General features: G+C 42.6%; 1 protein-coding gene across 1 annotated transcript in view; it reads right to left on the bottom strand.

Moving 5' to 3' along the window:
* IL16 (interleukin 16) overlaps positions 1-19,186 on the bottom strand; it is a 43,218-nt gene extending 24,032 nt beyond the window's left edge. The window contains exons 1-6 of the mRNA XM_067556114.1: positions 18,821-19,186; positions 9,772-9,908; positions 8,683-8,815; positions 6,976-7,125; positions 5,776-5,884; positions 2,021-2,163 (exon numbers count right to left, since the gene is read on the bottom strand). Coding sequence (XP_067412215.1) covers positions 2,021-2,163; positions 5,776-5,884; positions 6,976-7,125; positions 8,683-8,815; positions 9,772-9,908; positions 18,821-19,186 — 1,038 coding nt within the window. The remainder of the gene's footprint in view (positions 1-2,020; positions 2,164-5,775; positions 5,885-6,975; positions 7,126-8,682; positions 8,816-9,771; positions 9,909-18,820) is intronic.
* Positions 19,187-20,174: the final 988 nt, after the last annotated feature.

The following is a 20,174-nucleotide window of genomic DNA, read 5'->3' as shown; positions in this document are numbered from 1 at the left end:
GCATGCCTTGACTGAGGGTGGCACCCTAAACTGAATCTCACTTGCTAAGCAGGGGTATAAGGATGCCAAATCCCACTTGAAGATGAGAGCGGGGTGGGGTATACTCTGCCTGAAGAGTCCTAGATAATTTGCCCCTCCCCTCCTCTCTCCAGTGTTTAAAGACAGAGCTGATTGGACTCAACTCAGAGCCCTTCTTTCTGTTCAGTGATTACTAGAGCTGAAACCACTGATGAGCATGTCTAGGATCAAAGCTTTCAAAGTTGTTTGGAGACAGTGAAAGAAAACAAAGAAGCAGCAGCACAGAGGTTCCCTGCTACCCAGTGAAATCACTAAGAGCTGGACTAAGCTGGGGCCCTCAGAACACAGCAAGCAACAGCGGCAGATATGAGTGGTGGCAGAGATGGCAGCAAGCGGCCAGTGATGGCAGAGATAACAGCACCAGCAAGTGGCGAGCAGTGGCAGAGATAACAGTGCCAGCAAGAGGTGGCAGAGACAGCAGCAGTAGTGAGCCAGTTGAAGAGGCAGCGGCGGCAGCTAGAGCATTGCTCGGTGCTCTGCTCCCCTTTCAGGGGTGGTAGGTGGACCCATGTGACCGCACCTCTGAATTCTGGTTCTGTGCTGACTAAGGACAACCAACTGTGAGTGAGGTGCAGCGGAGGGCAAGGGGAGTGTGGGTGTTTGCTTATGGCTCCATGCTTTTGAATGGTGGTTGTGGTGTTTTCCCAAATTAATGTGTGGTTCCCTGTCCCTTTTGCTACAAGTTTTCTTTCGTTATACACAGACTCAATGCTTGCAAGAAGGAAAGTATTGCCTGTTAGAGGTGCCCTGGATTGCTGTTTAGTTTTCCCAGATTACTGGGTGAGGACTCAAGTCACTTCCGTTTTTTATTGTTAAGAGGAACCTCTAGATATTGAACTGTGTTGCTGCCAACTCCAGCTGGCAGAAGGATTACATCCATAATGAGGACTTCCTATTTGAACATTAGCACAAAGCTGATTTAAGCAGTGAGTCGAGTTATTATCTAATGGAACATATTCATGAAGTTCAGCAGGGCCAGAAACAAGTACAGGGAAGCTCAGAGTTCTGATTTTCTACAAATCTGTTTATGCAGTAATGTGAAACTCACAGCTGCATGACGATCTAATGTATGGACACCCATCGAGAATTCAGCTTCTGCGTGTCAGGAAATGAGGCTTTGATTAGTACAAGAAAAATAAGCTTATTCGTGCAGTACTGTAGAGAGAGTTAAGAAGGTGAATATCAGGGAAATGATTGCGCAATGCCAAAAATATACTCAATGAAAGGTACATCTCCATCAAATGGGTAAAATTGTTTATCTCCTGTGCTGTAGCCCTTCTTTCATTAGGGATCTGAGACATGTGCAAATATGTACATGCTACTTATACACTGTTTGTTGAAATTTATGGCCCTGAGGAAGAGCCTGTGGAAAGCACTTCTAGTTGCAGAAGCGCTGCAGTATCTATATGTGGCCAGCAAGATGGATCAGTCATACAGGGGAGCTCTCCTGCTGTCACAGTGGCGGTGCTCTCTGCTAGCTCCAAATAGGTGAGAGAGGTATTGGGGTGAACAAGGAAAGGGGCAACGGCATTCACTCTCCCGTGAATCCAGGTGTAGCTGGAAAACCTGCACAGGGGATGATCGGGACAGCGGCTGTTGGAGAAGGGACAATGGAAGGCTATGCTGCCATACAATCTTTCCTCCTTCCCTAGCCTTGCACCTCACACAGTCGATTCAATGTGGCTTTCTTTGGGGAGGGAGAAAATCCACCATGGGGAGGCTGAGGCATCACATTTGGAGGGCCCGCTGGCAGGGAGCATGGCTGGAGTGGCTGAGAGCTGCTCTGATTCCCTGTATCCCTAGTGCAGTCTCTCCACAGGCAAGGCCCCTAAGGCGGGCAAGCTTCGTCAGGAAAGCTAAGTACTAAACCCATGTTGGAGTGTTCTTGTTGAGTCTGGTGAACGTAACCTTCTGGTGGCGTGTGATTTCCCGTTGCACTTACCGGACCTCTTCCTACCAAACAGTCTAGCTGCTGAGAGAGTGACTTCCGGTTACTATATAGAGAATGGGGGTGTCTGTCTCTATATGCTGCTGCTTTCTTTGTCAGTGGACAGTCAATTTCCCTTATCCAGTACGGATTTACACCTACAGGAGACAGAAGACATGACACCGTATTTTTTTATGAGTGTTCAGTTCAAACACTTCGGCATCAAACACTTGACCAGGCTCTCAATAAATTCCATGCAGAAAGATTGTTCAAGTTATAAATATAACTGGCCCAGGCAGGGATGGGATTCCCTGACCCACCATTAAGAACCACACCCCACAAGCTTCAGTTGCATCCAGTGACATTGCATGATTAACCTCTGGGCACACACAGCTAACAGAGAGAGTTCTGCATGGCAGACATGCAAGACCTTGTCCAAAGCCTGCATGCTGTACGCACGTTCCATTCGCTTTTATGCACAAGCATCTGTGGCTATAGCCCTCTCTCTCTCTCTCTCTCTCTCTCTCCCCATCAGGGGCTCGTTACAAAGCAGCATCTTAATTGCATCACACAATGCACTGGGATCAAAATCACAGTACCCCGAAGAAAAGAAGACATAGAGACATTTATCGCAGAGTCAAAGGAGATACAGCTGAAAAGACCTGTTAGCTCAGCCAATCCCTCCTTCTGTCAATGCGAGGTGAGACCGCTACAAGTATTTCACCACTTTCCTTGAAAGACTATTCCACAACCTAACAGGTTTCACTGTTTGGCAGATGTTTCTTTTTAGTTAGTTAGATATAGTTTTTCAAGATAGTAGGCTGAATGTGGGGGGTGTTTTCCCTACAGCAAAACCCTGGGTGATAGGCCCCTGGTTGTGGAATATCTGGTGCCTTATATTGCTGCACAGTGTCTACACCTCTCCGCTCCACTGAGGGACTTGCACCCAGCCTGTGCTACCACACAAGTAGGCGGTGCTGACCAAGTTACGTAAGGGGGAAGGGAAGAGGATGGAATGTGCTGACCCAGCATATTCCCTGGGCAGCCTCTGCCAGTGTGGGATCCCATGAAGCCCTGACTGCAAATTCAAGCACCATCCTTGGGAGAAGAAGCTGAGAAGGCCAGTGGTGCAGACATTCCCTATACTTCCCAAGGAGTGGGACCCTCTAGGACACAGCAATCCCAGCTGTCTCAGAAGGGAGTAATGCGGCCCAACCACCTAATGCCAGATTGTGTCCACAAAGGGGTTCTGTTGGCATAAGCCATGAGGAGGAGGATCAGGCAGGCTAATGATGTTATTTCTATCTGTTACAGGCTTGCACCGTTTATTTTCCTGCTTCACTGCAGAATATTTCTGTTCATATTGCCTATGCCAAACAGTCAGAGGAGGTCAGAAGCTGATCCAGGCGTTCTGGCTACAATAAACTGCTAAATCAGTGACCACCAGCTAGCCCAGTGGTTCCCAACCTTTTTGGCTCGAGGGCCACAGATGTCATTTTTACTACCCTGAAGGGCCACCACTCTCTACCAGCAGTCCCCCTGTCCTCCCACGCCCTAGCCAGACGGAAGGAGTTCAGCAAGAAAGCTCTCCCATCCGCTCCCTTCTGCAGCCAGGGGGACGGGAGATCAGTGCTCCCCTCCTTCTGGCTCCAGCAGGGACCCCAGCACCTAGGGACCCAGGCGGAGCGCTTTGCTGTGCTTCCTGTTACAGCCAGGGGGAGGGAAGCACTGATCTCCCATCTCCTTGGGTGCAGCAAGGAACCTGCACAGGTCTTTTAGCCCCACACCAACATGCTCTGCCTAGGTCCTTAGGCAGCGGCTCTCTTCTGCAGCCAGTGGGAGGGGAGCTGTGGGCCACTTTGAAAGCCCCTGCAGGCTACTTTTGGCCCCCGGGCCACAGATTGGGAACCATAGCCCATGCCATGTCTAGAAGAAGGAATATGCAGTGCTGGGGAGCGGGGCAGGTAATTTGCCTGCTAAAACTTAAACATGCTGACATACAGAGTACAGGATTGGGTTTTCTGGCTGTGTCCTGTAGATTTTAGTACGGCCACTCTTGCTGTTTGCTTTCACCTATGCTATGGACAGGCACATCTGATAAGGATTTAATTTCATTGCAAGTTATTTAAGCTACTGCGCCACCTCATAAAGTTAAAGCAAATCTCAAATACCTGGGTGAAAGGTAGGTGTCATTCCTTTCTTTTCTGGCTGTTTATGTCTGTCTGTGCATTACTAGTGTGCCCATTCCCACGCTATGGGCAAAAGTGAAAAGTCTCAGAGACTCAGCTAAGTTGCTAGTTTTAGCTATTTCACTCGAAAGGCCATGCTGATTATATTCAATGGAAAACAGACAACAGCAATGTGAATAATCATCTCCGTATGACCAATATTTTATCAAAAAAGCATAAAGTAAACTGAAAGGGTTCGTTATTTGGGGGGCAGGTATCACTCTTCTGTACATTTGATTAGAAAATAGATGCTGTACTCAGCCCACCTGAGTACCCCCCGAAAACTATTATTTTCATTTCCAGGAATTACAACCAGAATTTATTTACAGTTATTGTAGTACAGTAGACAGTCCTCTCACTTCTCCTAAAAGACATTACAATGCAGAAAATCTTTCCTTTTTGGAAATAAGGGTTCAGTTTTAAAACTTTATGGAAAATGATAAACTCAGAATACACTGTCAGAGACATAACCTTGTGTGACGTCTGTGTGTAGACAAAGAAAGGGAGAGAACATCATAATGTAGTTCATAATCTGTATGTCCAGATGTCTCAATTAATGCAAACATTTAACATAGACTAACACTAGAACTACAGCACAGAAATTAACACTGATTTAAAGAGACATTCCCAACATAAAGCTGATACATATAAAAATGTCTGCCCCTGTTACTAACAACACTTGCAAGAATGGAAATATAAATAATTTTAAAGCTCTAACTTACTTCTCAGTATTTATGCTGCTTGTTCTCTTTTTGCATTTTCACTCATTTTGGTCACTTTCAAAAGGGCCTTCAAATTTGAATCTACAAATCAAGCTCACATGCATCTTTGCACATAAACACATTGGGTGAAATCCCGGTCTTACTGGAGTTAATGGAGTTTTGACATTATCTTCAGTGAAGCCAGGATTTCACCCTTCACCAGCATAAATCAAAATGTGAGACACATAGTGTGTGTGTGCATGTGTGTGTGTGTGTGTGTGTGTGTGTGTGTGTGTGTGTGCAAATAGCTACAGAATGAAATAGGTGTGCCCATATTTCTGACTACAAATATGGAGGCACATTTGCAAATTTTACCCTTCTTAAAGACTTGTTCGTAGTCAGTTACACTTACTGTTTCTCAAGTATTGGTATATGTTGCCATTGGCAATCATAACACTTGAGGAAAGTTTAAATTAAAAAAAACTTCTTAAATTACAAAACTATTTCTGTTAATGTTAATTCTAGTAAAAATCAACCAAAGCTTTTTTCCCCAAAAAAGAGCCTGAACTAGTTTACAGTGTACCTTTAAAAGATACAAAAGGATGTGCATATGTATGTACAGGAATCATGATTGATCAGTATGCATGGATATCTGAATCCATTCTTTAATACTAGCTTTTCATGCACCATGAATCTAACAGAAGAAACTTGAGCTAAAATCTTCCAGAGTAAAGCTTGGTAAAAAAAATGCTGTTTCTTTCAACATCATGATATCATAACCTTGAGAAAGTTTCAATCATTTAAATGTCCTAAGAGAAAATATTTCCTGTCAGAAACTTACTGGTAGAATTACTACGAGTCCTTTGGCAGATGACTTTAGAGTGCAGAAAACAGTTAGTTTGTATTTCCAATTGAACAGGCCTTTCACTGCAGACACCTCTTGAGGATTCCTGAAAAGAGACCCAGAATATTTGAAATACAAATCTGATCAGCTAAGGTTTTGCTGAAAGGACTAACCCCTTCACTGAGTGCAACAATGAAAAAACATGGACATTAATCTCCATGTTAAAAAAAATTCTCCCAATTTAATTTGCACAAACTTCAGCCTGGATTTTAACTTGTATCCCTGAACTTGGGGAGGAAAGCCATTTGTCTAGCATATATGCAGCGATGAGGGATGGTGGTTCTAAACTATTTGTTTGATAATGTTTCTTTCAAAACATCAGAAGTAATTGTAACTTGCCTGAGAACTAATATGGAAATATACATGCAGTTTAGAAGTTATCTTCAGGAGGCTAGGCAAAAAATTAGTCTCTCTCTCTCCCCATCCACCCCTCACCTCCAACAAACCATACAAGAATATTTTCATTTTACCCATAAACTCTAGATATGCTGGTCTAAATATCAGCTGTGACTGGTGGGCTTGGAGTGCCTCCATGTCTGAGTGCCCAACTTGACATTTTAAAGGGGCCTGATTTTTGGAGGGTAGATGATTAGCACTGTCTGAGAATCTGGCCCTTTCAAGGTGTTTCAAGCTGTTTCACTTTTGAAAATGGTGGCCACTGTGTTTGGTATTTATAAGCTTTCAGTTAAACAAAAATTGTCCAAATGTAGGATTTAAAATAGTTTGAGAGTCTGGTGGGGAAAGAAAATGATTACACCCAACTAGGAACCCCACTTTAAGTGTGCTTTGAAAATTAGAAATTCGGTATATCTATGGATCTAGGCGATTTATTCCAATTCACAGGATGTATTGAACCCTATCAATCCTAAAAGAATAATAACCATTGGCAGTGTAATTATGCTATAAAACAATACCAAATCATGGAAAAACTCTCTCTCTCTCTCTCTCTCTGAGTTAAATCGTTGGAAATATAGCTATGATAAAATTGCATGCACCTGACAAACTATCACTTTGCATAAAAAGCCAAGCCAGTTTTGCTCAAGGGAATCTTGCAGGAGCTGGGGAGGCCACAAAATGGTACAATAGCAGGGTCTATGCGTCATAAGATGCTGAGAGCCAGCTAAAGGAGGAACTTACTTCTTGAAGTCTCATTTTAGTAGAGCCCTTTGGAGCTATCCTGTCAGGGTGAGCTAATGAATGACAACTTTCCTCTTCAGCAGCAGGTGGCGCCGTTGCCAAATCATAAAAATATACATCCTCTTTCCAGCCTGCTTCGCCTAGTGAATTCTTTAGAAAAAGAGACATAAAGATGAGTCTGAAAGGTGCATTGTGAAACTGATTTCATAGCTTTTGGCTAAGCAGCCAGTTCCGGGATCTCATTTAAAAAATGTTTTCTGTTCAATTTTTATTTTGTTTTTCAGCCAACATCATGAACGTTTTAAAGAGCACATGGGACCTACTGGCTGAGGCTGTTGGGTGCTATCAGAGTTAAAGGTTAAATAATATAGTCTGCCATGTAAAACAGGAGTCCTCTTGGATTTTGAAAGGAAAAAGAAATAGCCTCTATTCGGGGGTTTAAGAGACCTCAAGGTGAGGGACAATGCACAGTACGAAGATGATACAAGAGGCACACTCTGGCAGGACTGCAGCCTTCTCATTTCTCTAACTAAGCCTGTACGGGCCATGTGAGTTTCTTCTAGATAACTGAACCTTTTTTTTCCCCTTTAACATTTAGGTCCCGATCCTGCAATAAACACCTGTGTGAACACCATTAACTTCAAAGGGGCCATGTAGATGCACGGCAGGGAAGTACTCCCATAGAATTCACTGCAGGCAAGGTGCCTTAGAGCTTGTCTACACAGTGCTTTAGTCTGTACTAGCAGGGTGTAAATTCTAGTGCGTACTGGTGTATTGCACACTAATTGGCCTGGGTGGACCCTGCTGGTGCACACTATAAGTTCCCTAGTGCATGTTAATGTAGTTCTGTTTCAAACACTCCTACCATAACGTACACTAGACTGTGTCCAGTATCTGCTGTTTTTAGGTAATTTTTGCCAACATGCTAGTGGTTTTTATAAAAAAAAAAAAAAAACCCAATAATTTATTCTGAGTTTCTCCTATAAATTATGGAAGTAGGAAGTATGCAATTTAAATTAATGCATATATGTAAAATGTAACAAAACCTCTGGCCTCCTTTTTTTTTTTTAATGCCTTTACTGTATGGCAGATTGTGGGGAGAGCAGCAAGGACTAAATTAGGGAAATACCAGTACCAGTCAGACATGTGCTCGAAGGTAGATTAAAACTAAATGAGATCTGTATCCAGTCCAACCAAATGGCCCACCCACAACAAATCAAAGGGCATCCCCCTGGAAAAGGACTTGTTTGCAATACTCCTGCCTCACTGTCCTGTTGATGCTACCTCGTGCTCTCCAATCCCCCTGGCAAACCCTGCACTCTCTAGCAGTGGTCCCTCAGCTCTAAAGCCTTGGACCCAAGTCTTGGTCCTTTCCCAGCCCAGGGTCTGCATCCATGTATCTTCTTTTCATCCACCATGAGTTTGGTCAATTTGTATATACAAAACACCGGGGTGGGGGATGTCGTTCTGAAAGAAGTGATTGTATAGTCCCAGCTAGAATTTCCGAGGACTGATGGCTCCCCATAGTCCCTGTTTGTCCTGGAACAGCTGCGCTGAAGGTTAGCAGACTTAGACTATGTTTGGGTATGTCGTGAAGAGGCAAAAACAAATTTCCAGATGTTCGGTGCACAAATTCCCCTGTTTTTTCAGGTAAATACTGTTGAAATGCCATGGAGATGCAGGATGGACCACAATCCTCGCACTTACCTTGTTGGCAATCACTAAATTCACCAGACCTGTTGCTGATTGAATGAGAGATTCAGCCTCTTTGCTGGAGAGCTCTTTAAGTGATTGTCCATTTAATGTTAACAGTTCGTCCCCTGGGCTTAGACGACCATCCCTTTCAAAAATGATCAAAAACACACAACGTTACAGACCCAAGAACCATACAGCATAACTGAGATTGTTCTGTGTGTCTCGCCCACTAAGAAGCCACATGAAATCTCTCCTTTCCCCTGCCACCTTGAACACCCTGATGCATGGGCATACAATCCATACAACTGTGACGCATACAATCACAGCCCCCGTCCCAACTGCAAGGACGGCACCCTGCTAGCACTCCTCAGCTGAAGCATTGTGTCCATTTCTGGGCACCACATTTCAGGAAAAATGTGGACAAATTGGAGGAAGTCCAGAGGAGAGCAACAAAAATAATTAAAGGTCTAGAAAACATGACCTCTGAGGGAAGATTGAAAAAATTGGGTTTGTTTAGTTTGGAGAAGAGAAGACTGAGCGGGGATATGATAACAGTTTTCAAGTACATAAAAGGTTGTTACAAGAAGGAGGGTGAAAAATTGTTCTCGTTAACCTCTGACAAGAAGCAATGGGCTTAAATTGCAGCAAGGGCAGTGTAGGTTGGACATTAGGAAAAACTTCCTGACTGTCAGGGTGGTTAAGCACAGGAACAAACTGCCTAGGGAGGCTGTGGAATCTGTCATTGGAGGTTTTTTAGAACAAGTCAGACAAATTCCTGTCAGGAATGGTCTAGCTATTACCTAGTCCTGCCGTGAGTGCCAGGGACTGGACTAGATGATATTGAGGTTCCTTCAGTTCTACATTCTATGATTCTATAATCCTTATTTGCTCTTAACATTGAGAAGAATTAGAGCTGAGCATGGCTGCATCTTTTATTTCTAATAAATTTACCCATTTCTTCAGCTCGGTGGAATACAAGATGTTCCCTGTGCATCACTGTGTTCCTTTGGATTTAAGATCTTAAAGTGCAACTAGAGTCAAAGATGGATTCTGCGAAAACCACCAAGTCCATAATAATAACAACAATCATAAATCAAGTACCTGTGGGCAGCCCCTCCATTGATCACTTGGCTGACTGTGAACCCTTTCCCAACAGAAGTGCCGTTGGGGCTTCTAGCAACTTGGATCCCCAGGCCATCATTCCCGGTGGCTATACAGAGCCTCCAGATGCAGCCATCCTGGTTCAGGAAGAATAAGACATGAACTCTTTACTGCATCAAAGTAAATGTGCAGAGAACGTTAAAGTCTAGCAGTTCAAAGGGGAGGTAAAGCTCCCCTAACTGGAGACCTGAGGATTCCCCTAGTCTGGTAGACTCCCCAGAGTCCACAGAGCTGGTGAAGCTATACCTCCTCTTCCCAGTCCCTCGGCAATATGGGAGGGGCATGCTGGGGGTGTACCTAGAGGAGGGGCAAGATCAGAGTGCTGATGTGCTCTAATGCACTCGTTGGCATAACAACCCATCGGGGGCCATTACAACTGGAATAGGCTAGAGAAGCTCTAAGGCTGCTCTAACTTAAGGACAATCTGCCCCCCTCCAGGAGTTGAGGGAATATAACGTGTCCAACCATCTTCCCCCATCCAATATGCAGGTTCTGCACCAAGTGACACTCAGCCAGCCCTGTGATTTTGAACATGATTTGGCAGTGATCCTATATCATTTGATTTATGGCAAAGAAAAACGTAACAGGTAAAGCGATGATCCACAAGACTTTCGCTTTTCTTTGTCGCAGGGTGTTGATGTCTGAGAACTCCAACTGCCCCCATCTTGAGATCACTCTCAGCAATTTTCTTGCTTTGAGTTAGGAATTTAGGGCTCAGTACAAGGCCCACCAAAGTCAAAGGAAGGTCTCTCATTGGCTTTGAGGGGCAATGGATCTGGCCCTTACTGAGACTGACTTACTGGTGAACTTGGTGGGTTTGATTATGGTCAGAATTTTCTGTAACAGATGGTGATATTCCGGATTTTACTAACTCTTTCTCTGCATGGGGGGGGGAGATGTACGTATTGTGTATCCAAGTTAAAAACTCTAGAACAAATTTATACTTGAAGTCAGCAGAGTTACTCTAGTGCTACATTTTGCCCTCTGTTTTATTGATACCCCTGTGTCTTCTCCTTACTACACTGCATGAGGTTAATAGTCCTGAAAGAAGTACAGTAGAACCTCAGAGTTACGAACCCCTCGGGAATGGAGGTTGTTCGTAACTCTGAAATGTTCGTAACTCTGAACAAAACATTATGGTTGTTCTTTCAAAAGTTTGCAACTGAACTTTGACTTAATACAGCTTTGAAACTTCATTATACAGAAGAAAAATGCTGCTTTCCCTTTATTTATTTATTTACTTTTTGTCTCTGCTGCTGCCTGATTGCATACTTCCAGTTCCAAATAAGGTGTGTGGTTGACTGGTCAGTTTGTGACTCTGGTGTTCGTAACTCTGAGGTTCTACTGCACCATCTCACCTCCCCCACCCTCCCCCCCCCCCAAAAAAAAAAAAAGAGAGCGAGAGAGAGTGTGAGAGATTGAATTCCAGTAATATGTTCTAGTATTCAGCCCCTAGTGGCAGTAGAAGTTAAACTACTATTTTTATTTTGTTAACTTAGTTTTATGCACTGTTAAGAAACTCATGCCAATACAAGGCCAAATTCTGCCTGTAGAAGCATGCACGAGGCTGCCACAAAAGTCACTGGGAGCCACTCATGCTCCTTGCACTAAGTCTGCAAAATGAAAGTAATAAGACACATATTAATAAATGGCAGAACATTCTCCTTGCCAGATGGCCAAATACCTACAGCCTGGGAGAGTCTGTACAGTTGGTAGTGCCATGAGCTGAGACGGCTAAGGCTAAAAGCAGAGATGGCAGAATGGTCCAAGGAGGTGCGCAAACAGTGTGTGTTCAATTTTAAAGTCAGAATTCAGGCTTAGCTCTTGCAAACCTTTACGTCCATGAACAGTCCCTTGGAAATGACTGGAACTGCTCAGATGAGCAATGATTCGTCATTCGAGTAAGGACTTGCAGGGTCGGGCTCCTAAATTTAGAGACTTTTATTTTTTGACACGGCAACTTTTTAGCCATTCTCAAGCTCCACTCTATTCAGAGGCACGTCCCCCCATTGAAACTCACATGTGGTCATGCTCCATTCCCCAACATGTGTACAAGTCTTAGACTTCCATCCTGCAATGAAAACTGCTTGATTCCCAATTGAGTTACTGGGGCTCCACGCAAGCGGCCTTATGGTTTTCTTTGCCAGATAAAAATCTTAGATTGTTAATTCCTTGGGGGCAGGGATTGTCTCCATATATGCAATGGAGACACCATCCTGACTCAGATTTCAGGGTGCTACTTTATTTAAATGTCAAATAGTAATAATAATAATAATAATAATAAGAGCAGGTTTGGATTTTTTCTGGGCACAATCATTTGTATGCATTAAATTAGTAGATATGCAAAACTGGAAGCTAGTTCTATTGTGTGTGTCATAAAAACTGGAGAATGGCTATAATTTTTGTTTTAAATCCAGCAGGCTTAGTTAATTTTCAGTTTTGCTCTATCTGTCAAACACTTTAGAAATTAATTTATGTGAACTACTTACACAAAAAGCTTTAATGGGGTTGAGGGATATGTATGTATTGTCATCATTTGCATGTGTGAGTCCCGGATGTAGATCGTTATATTAACATCCAAGTTATTGCAACATGACATAAAAGATGAGCTTTAAAAAAAATAAATATTAAGCATAGCCAATGTTACAGCAGCCAATTTGTTTGGGCTTTGCTCTGTAATGTCTTTTATTTGCTGTCTCATTTATTATTTTATATATAAAACTGAGCTGGTGGTGCTTCCAAGAGCAGAGCAATTATTTATTTTGCCCCTTTCTTTAATGTGTCCTGTTGGTTTTGTTAAGTGACTCATAGCTCCGGACCTGGCAAATGTAGAGAACTTGTTAAAATAAAGTTGGCAGGTTTTCTGGGTGGGCAGGTGGGTTCCTCCTAGGGCACCAGACCGAGTCATTCCTGGAACGTATGTTTAATGCAAGTCAGTTGCCAATGAATAAGAAAAACTTTTGTTTATAGGCACCTTTGCCATACAGAGCTTAATGAAGCTGGTGAAACATGTATTTCGCATCTGTTCAAATTTTATTGACCCCAAGCATGCAAATAAAACGAAGGCTTTTCAGTAGTTCACTGTGAGTAAGATTTACATTTAAGTAAAAAATCTCAGTCTGAAAGAAAAACCTAAATCAAAGAAGTATCTCAAGATCTTTTTGGAAACATTTGTGTATAGATTCAGCTGATCTTTCATGCATTTCATTTAGCAATCCTTTACCAACTTCCTTCATTCTTGCCATGACAAAGGCCAGATCGAAGGATGTTTTTCTCTTCCATTTAAGATATTTCCTTTTCTGTCATTTTCTCATTAGACATTTCTAGCTGAGAGTCCCATCTCAAAACATCTCATTCCAGATGCTGTTTTGAAATAAGTGTAAACATGACATCACTGGAAAACTGAAACCTTTTGTGCACTCTGAATGTAACACACAATAGTTCGATTGTCTGAAATGAAATACATTGCTGCACAAGGGTGGTTCAAGGAAGGTCTGGTAATCAGTTAACCAGGCATATGATGATAACCTGATTGACTCTGTTTGAAAAACAATAACAACAATACAATAGTGCATGCACATATTAGGCTTCTGTATCCTGCTGAATGCTAAAGAGCTGTGGTTTCCGAGGCTCTTTCAGCCTCAGAAAGAGGTCTTAAGAGAATACAGCCTTTCTGAATTTTCTTCAACAGGAATTTTATTCTGTGTCAGTTTTGAAAAATAGGACCCGAGGCCTAGCTCTAGATCTGCCTAGATCAGCAGAGCTCCATGGGTTTTTTATATGTTCAGCTGAGACGCTGGCCCTTTAAAAACTTTTAGACACAATTCAATTTATTTTCCTAGCATCTGTCTGCGAATTCCCTTTGCAATTAATAAAGGTGCCAGCTGGTACCTGTGAAAAATTCATGGGCTAGTGAATTGGGCCATTGGAGGTGTCTACCTTACTCCCACCCTTTCCATTTTACTTTCTTCTCTCCAATTCCACCCTCTCCTTCCTGGTAGTGAGATTATGAATTAATCGGATGATGCAACAGGTGGGGTATGAGATTCAGATTCCCAGAAAAATATGGCTCTGGCTACTTGAGGGATAAAGAGACAGGTAAACAGATCACGCAGTATAAATAGACCTGTCTATCCATCAACAACCCTTAGCCATGTTTTTTCTGGGAAGCTGCCCTACCTGTTGCATCACCTACATGTCACGTCCCATCACTCAAGTTCCAGGGATAACATGTCTCTGATCTCACTGTGTCTGGGACAGGAAGAAGGCAGAGGATGGAAAGAGAGAGAGAGATTAAATAGAGAAAGTGAAGGAATAAATGCAGTCTCCCTCCCAACCCAAGCTTGTCCTGCTGTCATGCCGTAACCGTGTCTGAGACATCACAGTCTGCTGCCATGGAAATCATCCCATCACAAAGGATGGGCCAAATCATCCCCTTCTGGAAAATGAGAAGTTAACAAAAAATACACCAGGATGATGATGATGATGCAGAAAAAGTTAGTTGTTTTTCCTCATCAGGGATGAGGGATCTGAGGCCACATGGAAGAGGCAAGGAGTACGGGTCCGCAACCACATGGAGCCCTATGATCCACTGACAGCCCTGACCTCGAGCCTTTTGGCTGTTGAGCATCATACAGAAAACCTGCCCCTCAACATTGCACGCTGTCCTGGATAACCCCTCTCCCTCAGTAGCCTTATTGCCCTTGCTGGTGTTACATGCCCCTGCCCGCATGGGTGAGTGTGGCATGTGGAGGAGAAACCACACATCATAATGTAGTGCTGCCAGAAACAGGAATAAATTAGATGGGGATTACTGCTTGAAATTGCTGAGGTACCCAATGGAGCATGCCAGCCAGAGTGGATGTCCCTGGTCCCGTCCACTCCTCCCCATGACTGGCTTTGTCTCTGATTTCCCAGTAGCCCTATCATGTAGACCCTCCTTCCACAGCTTTTGCCTCAGTGTCAGCGCACTAAGTGTCAGGCACTTCTCACACATTTTCTTTTCTATTCCAGGCCACTTGAGTCACTGCAGGATTATTCAAGAGCAGAGAGGTTGCAAAGCAGATGTTCTTATTTACACACCAAGATCCTTACTGTTTGGTGCGCACACGGAAGGCCAGGAAGCTACTTTGAGAAGCACATGATAGGTGAATGCTTTCAGATTGGAGCACTCTTACCCAGTCATCATCCCACTTAGGGTAAGTTGTTATATGCTACCAGCCTTTGGTTTGACATTCCATTTTCTGTGTTGTTTTTTTAGTCTAGGTTACTGTAGCTTGAGTCATCTGCACTTGAAGTATTGGTTGAGTTGAAGGATCACAGGGCACCCAGTAGAATTTACTTAACAAAATACTTACCTTTTGTAACACATATAAAGAGAATTCCAATGAGTGAGAGGTCAAAATAGTCCATACCACCAGACTCCCAAAGCTGCATTGTCAGACAACTACCAGCACCACATTAATACTCTCAGGATTCCCTTGTCTGACATCATAGATTCACCTATGCTAGATTTTAGGGCCAGAAGGGACCGTTGCAATTGTCTAGTCTAACTTCCTGCATAACACAGGACATAGAATTTCCCCTAGGACCAATCAGAATGAAGATTGAGGTGACCCTCACTTCATGAATACTGTTAAGAATACTCTGAATACTGTCGAATGATTCTTGCCATGAGAGTTGATCAAAAATAAAAAGATATTGTAGGCATCTAGAACATTTGGAAAGCATTTTCATTCCATGATTTTTCAAATGGACCAATTTTCATTTTCCAACTTTCTGACAGCTTTTTGTATGGATATATATTTTTACAGAGATATAGGGAAGGGAAGTTTGTCTCAGTATCAAACTCACTTTAGAACATGGGTTCATGCCAACTACAGAGTAATCAAAGAGGGGCTTCTGTTTCACCCCACACACATCTAGCCTATGGAACACAGAAAACTGCATACACCCTAGTTTAATCTCTAAGCATGCATTCTGAATTTATTAACACTTTAATTGCTGGATTAAAATAATCTGCAAAATGCATATTGGGAGAATAACTGTGTTTTGAATGTTCCTCCTTGAAAGCAAAAGGCTTAGAACCATAATGTAAGCAAAATGTCAGAAGAATCTTTCCATAATATTTTCAGTTTGAATTTACATCAGAGTATTTATTTATTTTCATTAGCAGAATAAGTGTCCCACAGTGAGACAGTTACACAAATTACAGTGCCCTGGATTCATTTGAAATTCAGCAACCCCCAGTAGCAATTATCAGAATCACCACGGTAGACAGAAAGAATGTTGTGACTTTGCCTAGAAATCACAGTTATGAAGCAAACCTAATACACAGCACTGTCTGCTACTTTATAATAATACACACATCAGCACAGTAAAGACTGTGTGCAACCTCATACCCAAATGCTGAGTTTTCTGCACTATTGTTGCTTTATTGGTGCAAATCACTAGGGTGGAGCTGGGCTTATCTGCCCTGGTACAAGTCACTTGAGACACTAGTGCCAGTGTCTGCACAAAGGGGTTGCACTGGTGTAGCCGCACTGGAATGAAAAAAAGCCCTTGGTTGTATTATGCTCAATTTCTATTTGTTAAATAAGATTCTCAAATTAAAAGCACTTTAGAAGAGCTAAGTAGTAGTATCATGATGCAAGTTATGCACAATTCTCAGGGTCTTAGTAAGCTGTCAGTGTGGCCCCTCCACAACTAACAAAAGAAGCCATGTCTTCCAGGGATCAGAAGTGTTGCCCTACTTTCCATACTTCCATCTACTCACTGCTGCTCTGTTTTGACAAACAACAAAGACCCATTTCTGTTATTCTTGTTACTCAAGAAGATTATCAAAGTTATTTCTATGGAATATAAATGATAGCTATAATCAGGTCATGGCACATCCTATGACACTTATCATGTCGATACATAGAACTTGCCATGTAATTGCAGTCAGACCATGTACCAGAAACTGGTTGCCTGAAATAAAGCGATACTGGAAACACTGTTTAATCACAGTGTGAACTCTAGTGAATCATACAATTAACAGGGTAAGGCTCAGACAAGAACATGAACTCTTCCACTGCAGGGAGGAACTGTTATTGGAGAGTTTTTGTGCTCTGGATTTCCCTCTACATCTGGCACATCCGTACGCAATGACCAGTGATTCACTTAACGTTTTTAAAATTCTCCTCCCCTTCCAGTTCAGGTCTTTGTGGAAGTTGTTCACACCTTCAGTGTCACGGGCACCAGGTGTAGGGCTGCAGCCACTGCAAGGCAGAAAACTGACAGACGACAGCAATATCCAGCACAGTTGTGTGCCCCAGTAATGTCACAGAAAAACGGATTCTGATTCCCTGAAATGAGACTGAGTCACTCATTGAGCAGTGAATTTCTGCAGCTGATTATAGAGTGGAACACGGAACCTGAGGCACTGGGACCTGAAGAAAATCATTGGCTCTCTTCTTCTGGATATTTGAGGAGAGGGAGGGAAGTTTTATGAGAGGGCCTCAAGTGCTTTCCAATGCATGCTGCACGAAGGAGGCTGTCATAATGGACCTGTGCCCCATAGAAGGGACATACAAATCACTTCATTGCATATTGCAGAGCCTCAGCAAGAGGACAGAGAAGGGAGATCAAAGTAGATGATGCCAGCATTTCTCCTCCTAAGGTAGCAGGGATGAAGATTTGATGGAATCACTGATCCATGATTCCACACTGCAAACAGAAGGTTAACAAGTACGGCCAACAGACACTTACATTGCTAAGGATGAATTTAATGTCCCGCTGGTCTCCAGAGGCAGTAGCTAATCTGACTGCTATAAACTCAAGGCACCTGGATTCTCTGACTTGACTGTCTTTGGTACAATGGTGAGAAGTCACATGCTGGTACGCCTGGGGGCAGGTATTGGGACTCAGCATGTTTTGGGTTTGTGGATGGACAAGCTGCAGCAGCTGACAAGTGCATGAGAGTGCACCGGGATTGTGCAAGGAAGATAGAGAAGAATCTATGGGCTGGCAGAAGTCAGCAGCCTCCTTTAAGTGCACAATGAGCTCACCAGCCAGAATGTGGAATGTTTCTCTTATACAGGTCAATATTTGCATTGCTAAAGTGCATATGATGTAATAGGCATTAGGATACCATAGAAGTGATCAGCTATAAATAACCTAGGTAAGTACTGTTCATTTCGTTCTTGTCATCAAGAGGGTTCTCAAAGTGCCTTAGTCTTTACTAGCTGAGTGTACAGACTATGTACTGTGTATTAGGAGATGCTTCATTTTGCTTGCAATGCAGCCACTTCTGGGGTGAAACAATGTAGCTACTTGACAGCGCACAGCAACAGTACACAACAGGTTAGGACAGAAAGTGATGAAATATGCAGCATCCATCTGAAATTATAGGAGGAGTTTACTATAGGCATCCAGAATGTAATCACTCAATTTGAAAAATGGCCACTTCCTCTTGATAAAAGCAACGTTAGTTTTTTAATGACCAGAATTACTTATAGTCTCACTTTTATATCTGTTCAGAAGGTGGCATCTTTAGCAGCACAAAGTCCCCAGGAGCTTTCTAACTCAGACAGATTTGCCTACTGAATCACTTGAGCTTCCCATAGTACTAACCCAGCCACACCTTATTTAGCTTATAGAATCTGACAAGATCACCATTTAAAAATGGTCGGTACTGTAATGACAGCTTCCTATTATGACAGCTGAACTGCTGCGTTCCAGATAGAGTGCACCTGCTGTGCTACAGAATGCACCCAGTATGACTTAGCATCCCACTGGCTTTGACGGCATGTCAGTCAGCAGAGTGCAGCAGACAGACCCTGCAGCCCAAGAGGGAGTGTGATACATTTTTCATGCTATTTATGCAGAGTTGGAATGCTGCTGGCTCATGGTTTATGAGAATCAGAGGGGGGTGTCTTATGTGCCCTGAGAAATATTACCATATTCATCCATGGAGCATAAAATAAACAATAGTCAGTGAATTGCCTACCTTGATGAAGAACTTTCTTCTCATATTCTTGCAGCTCTCGCTTGCATCGGCTTTGGACTGAACCACATTGGTGCTCACAAGAGGATAAGGAATGTTGTCATCCGTTTCTGATGTGCACGGCACTTGTAGTCTAGGGCAACTGTCAATTTCCTCTTGATCCCAGTTGGTAGAAATCTCAAAGGGGTCAGGGCATTTCTCATCTGGACTCGACCCATCATCAGTATTCTTGGCATTACAAAGTATGAGTGATCTTGAAATGGAGCGAAACTTTTTTGATTTCCTGCTCCCAATGCTGCTCTGTCGATCCATCTTCAGTGAACTGGTGATGCTGCCCTTTTTCCTCTCATGTTCCCATTTATGTGGCATGACAGTGCCAAAAACGTTTTCTAGTCCTCAGCAGCTAAATATCCTCCAGGAAGAGAAATATAAAAAGTGGTTATTATTTGATCCATCTTGTTTCCCCTCCCAATAACCTATACTACTGAAAAGTTATGATGAACAAACCAAGTCAAAGAGCCTGTCAGTCCACTAACAACCGTGTGATGTCTTATGACTTGCTAAGTTTATTTCTGTGAAGTGCTGTACTAAATTCTCCTTCACCTTTTCATTCTCTTTCCATGCTCTTGGAGCACAATGGAGTGCTTTTAAGAAATGTTTTTGATGCTTCCATTGTGTTGCTTCTTCCTGGTTTCTGCTGAAATTGCACGATGAAATGCCAAATTGAAAAGATGATACAAAAAGCACTATTCCATCCTTCTAACTCACATACAGGGAGACACTCTGCTTGGAGCCTGATTTATGAAAGCATTATAATTCAAATAGGATTAATCAAATCGTTGAGGCTAAGTTCTCTGCCTGGTACATCTGATTTGTAAGTGGTTTAACCAAAGTAGATCTTGGCCACGAGTAAGGAAGGAATGTCAGGCTGGAATGAAACACATACCTTTGGACAGCTAAGACCACTTAAAAGACTCTAATAGCAGAAGGGAGATCCATTGAAGCCATTTAGATGTGAATACCTGATTAAGAATTGAACCTCATAAAAGAATACAACTCCAGTGTACTAATGCAAAATTATCCATCAAAGGAATGATTTGTTCCAGGGTATGTTTCTACATATCAAATAAAAAAACAGCAGAAATGCCATAGCAGTGTGACATTAAAATTGGCACTTTATAAAATGAATATTGAGTAAAGGAATAAGCATGTTAGAAAAATAAAGAAAAACTGGTCAATACATTTTCAGCATAACAATTTTCCATCAGAAAATGCAGGTTAGTTGCAATTAAAACGTTTTTCAGGAGCATGTAGATTTCAGTGACGGTTTTGGTGGATGAAAGTCTAAATGAATCAT

The sequence above is a fragment of the Emydura macquarii genome, unplaced genomic scaffold (assembly GCF_026122565.2).
Source record: "Emydura macquarii macquarii isolate MOO-44397 ecotype Brisbane River unplaced genomic scaffold, CSIRO-AGI_Emac_v2 contig_1644, whole genome shotgun sequence".
NCBI lineage: Eukaryota > Metazoa > Chordata > Testudines > Chelidae > Emydura > Emydura macquarii.
Note: the sequence above shows the minus strand (reverse complement) of the source record. Positions and strands in the feature narration are given on the sequence as shown.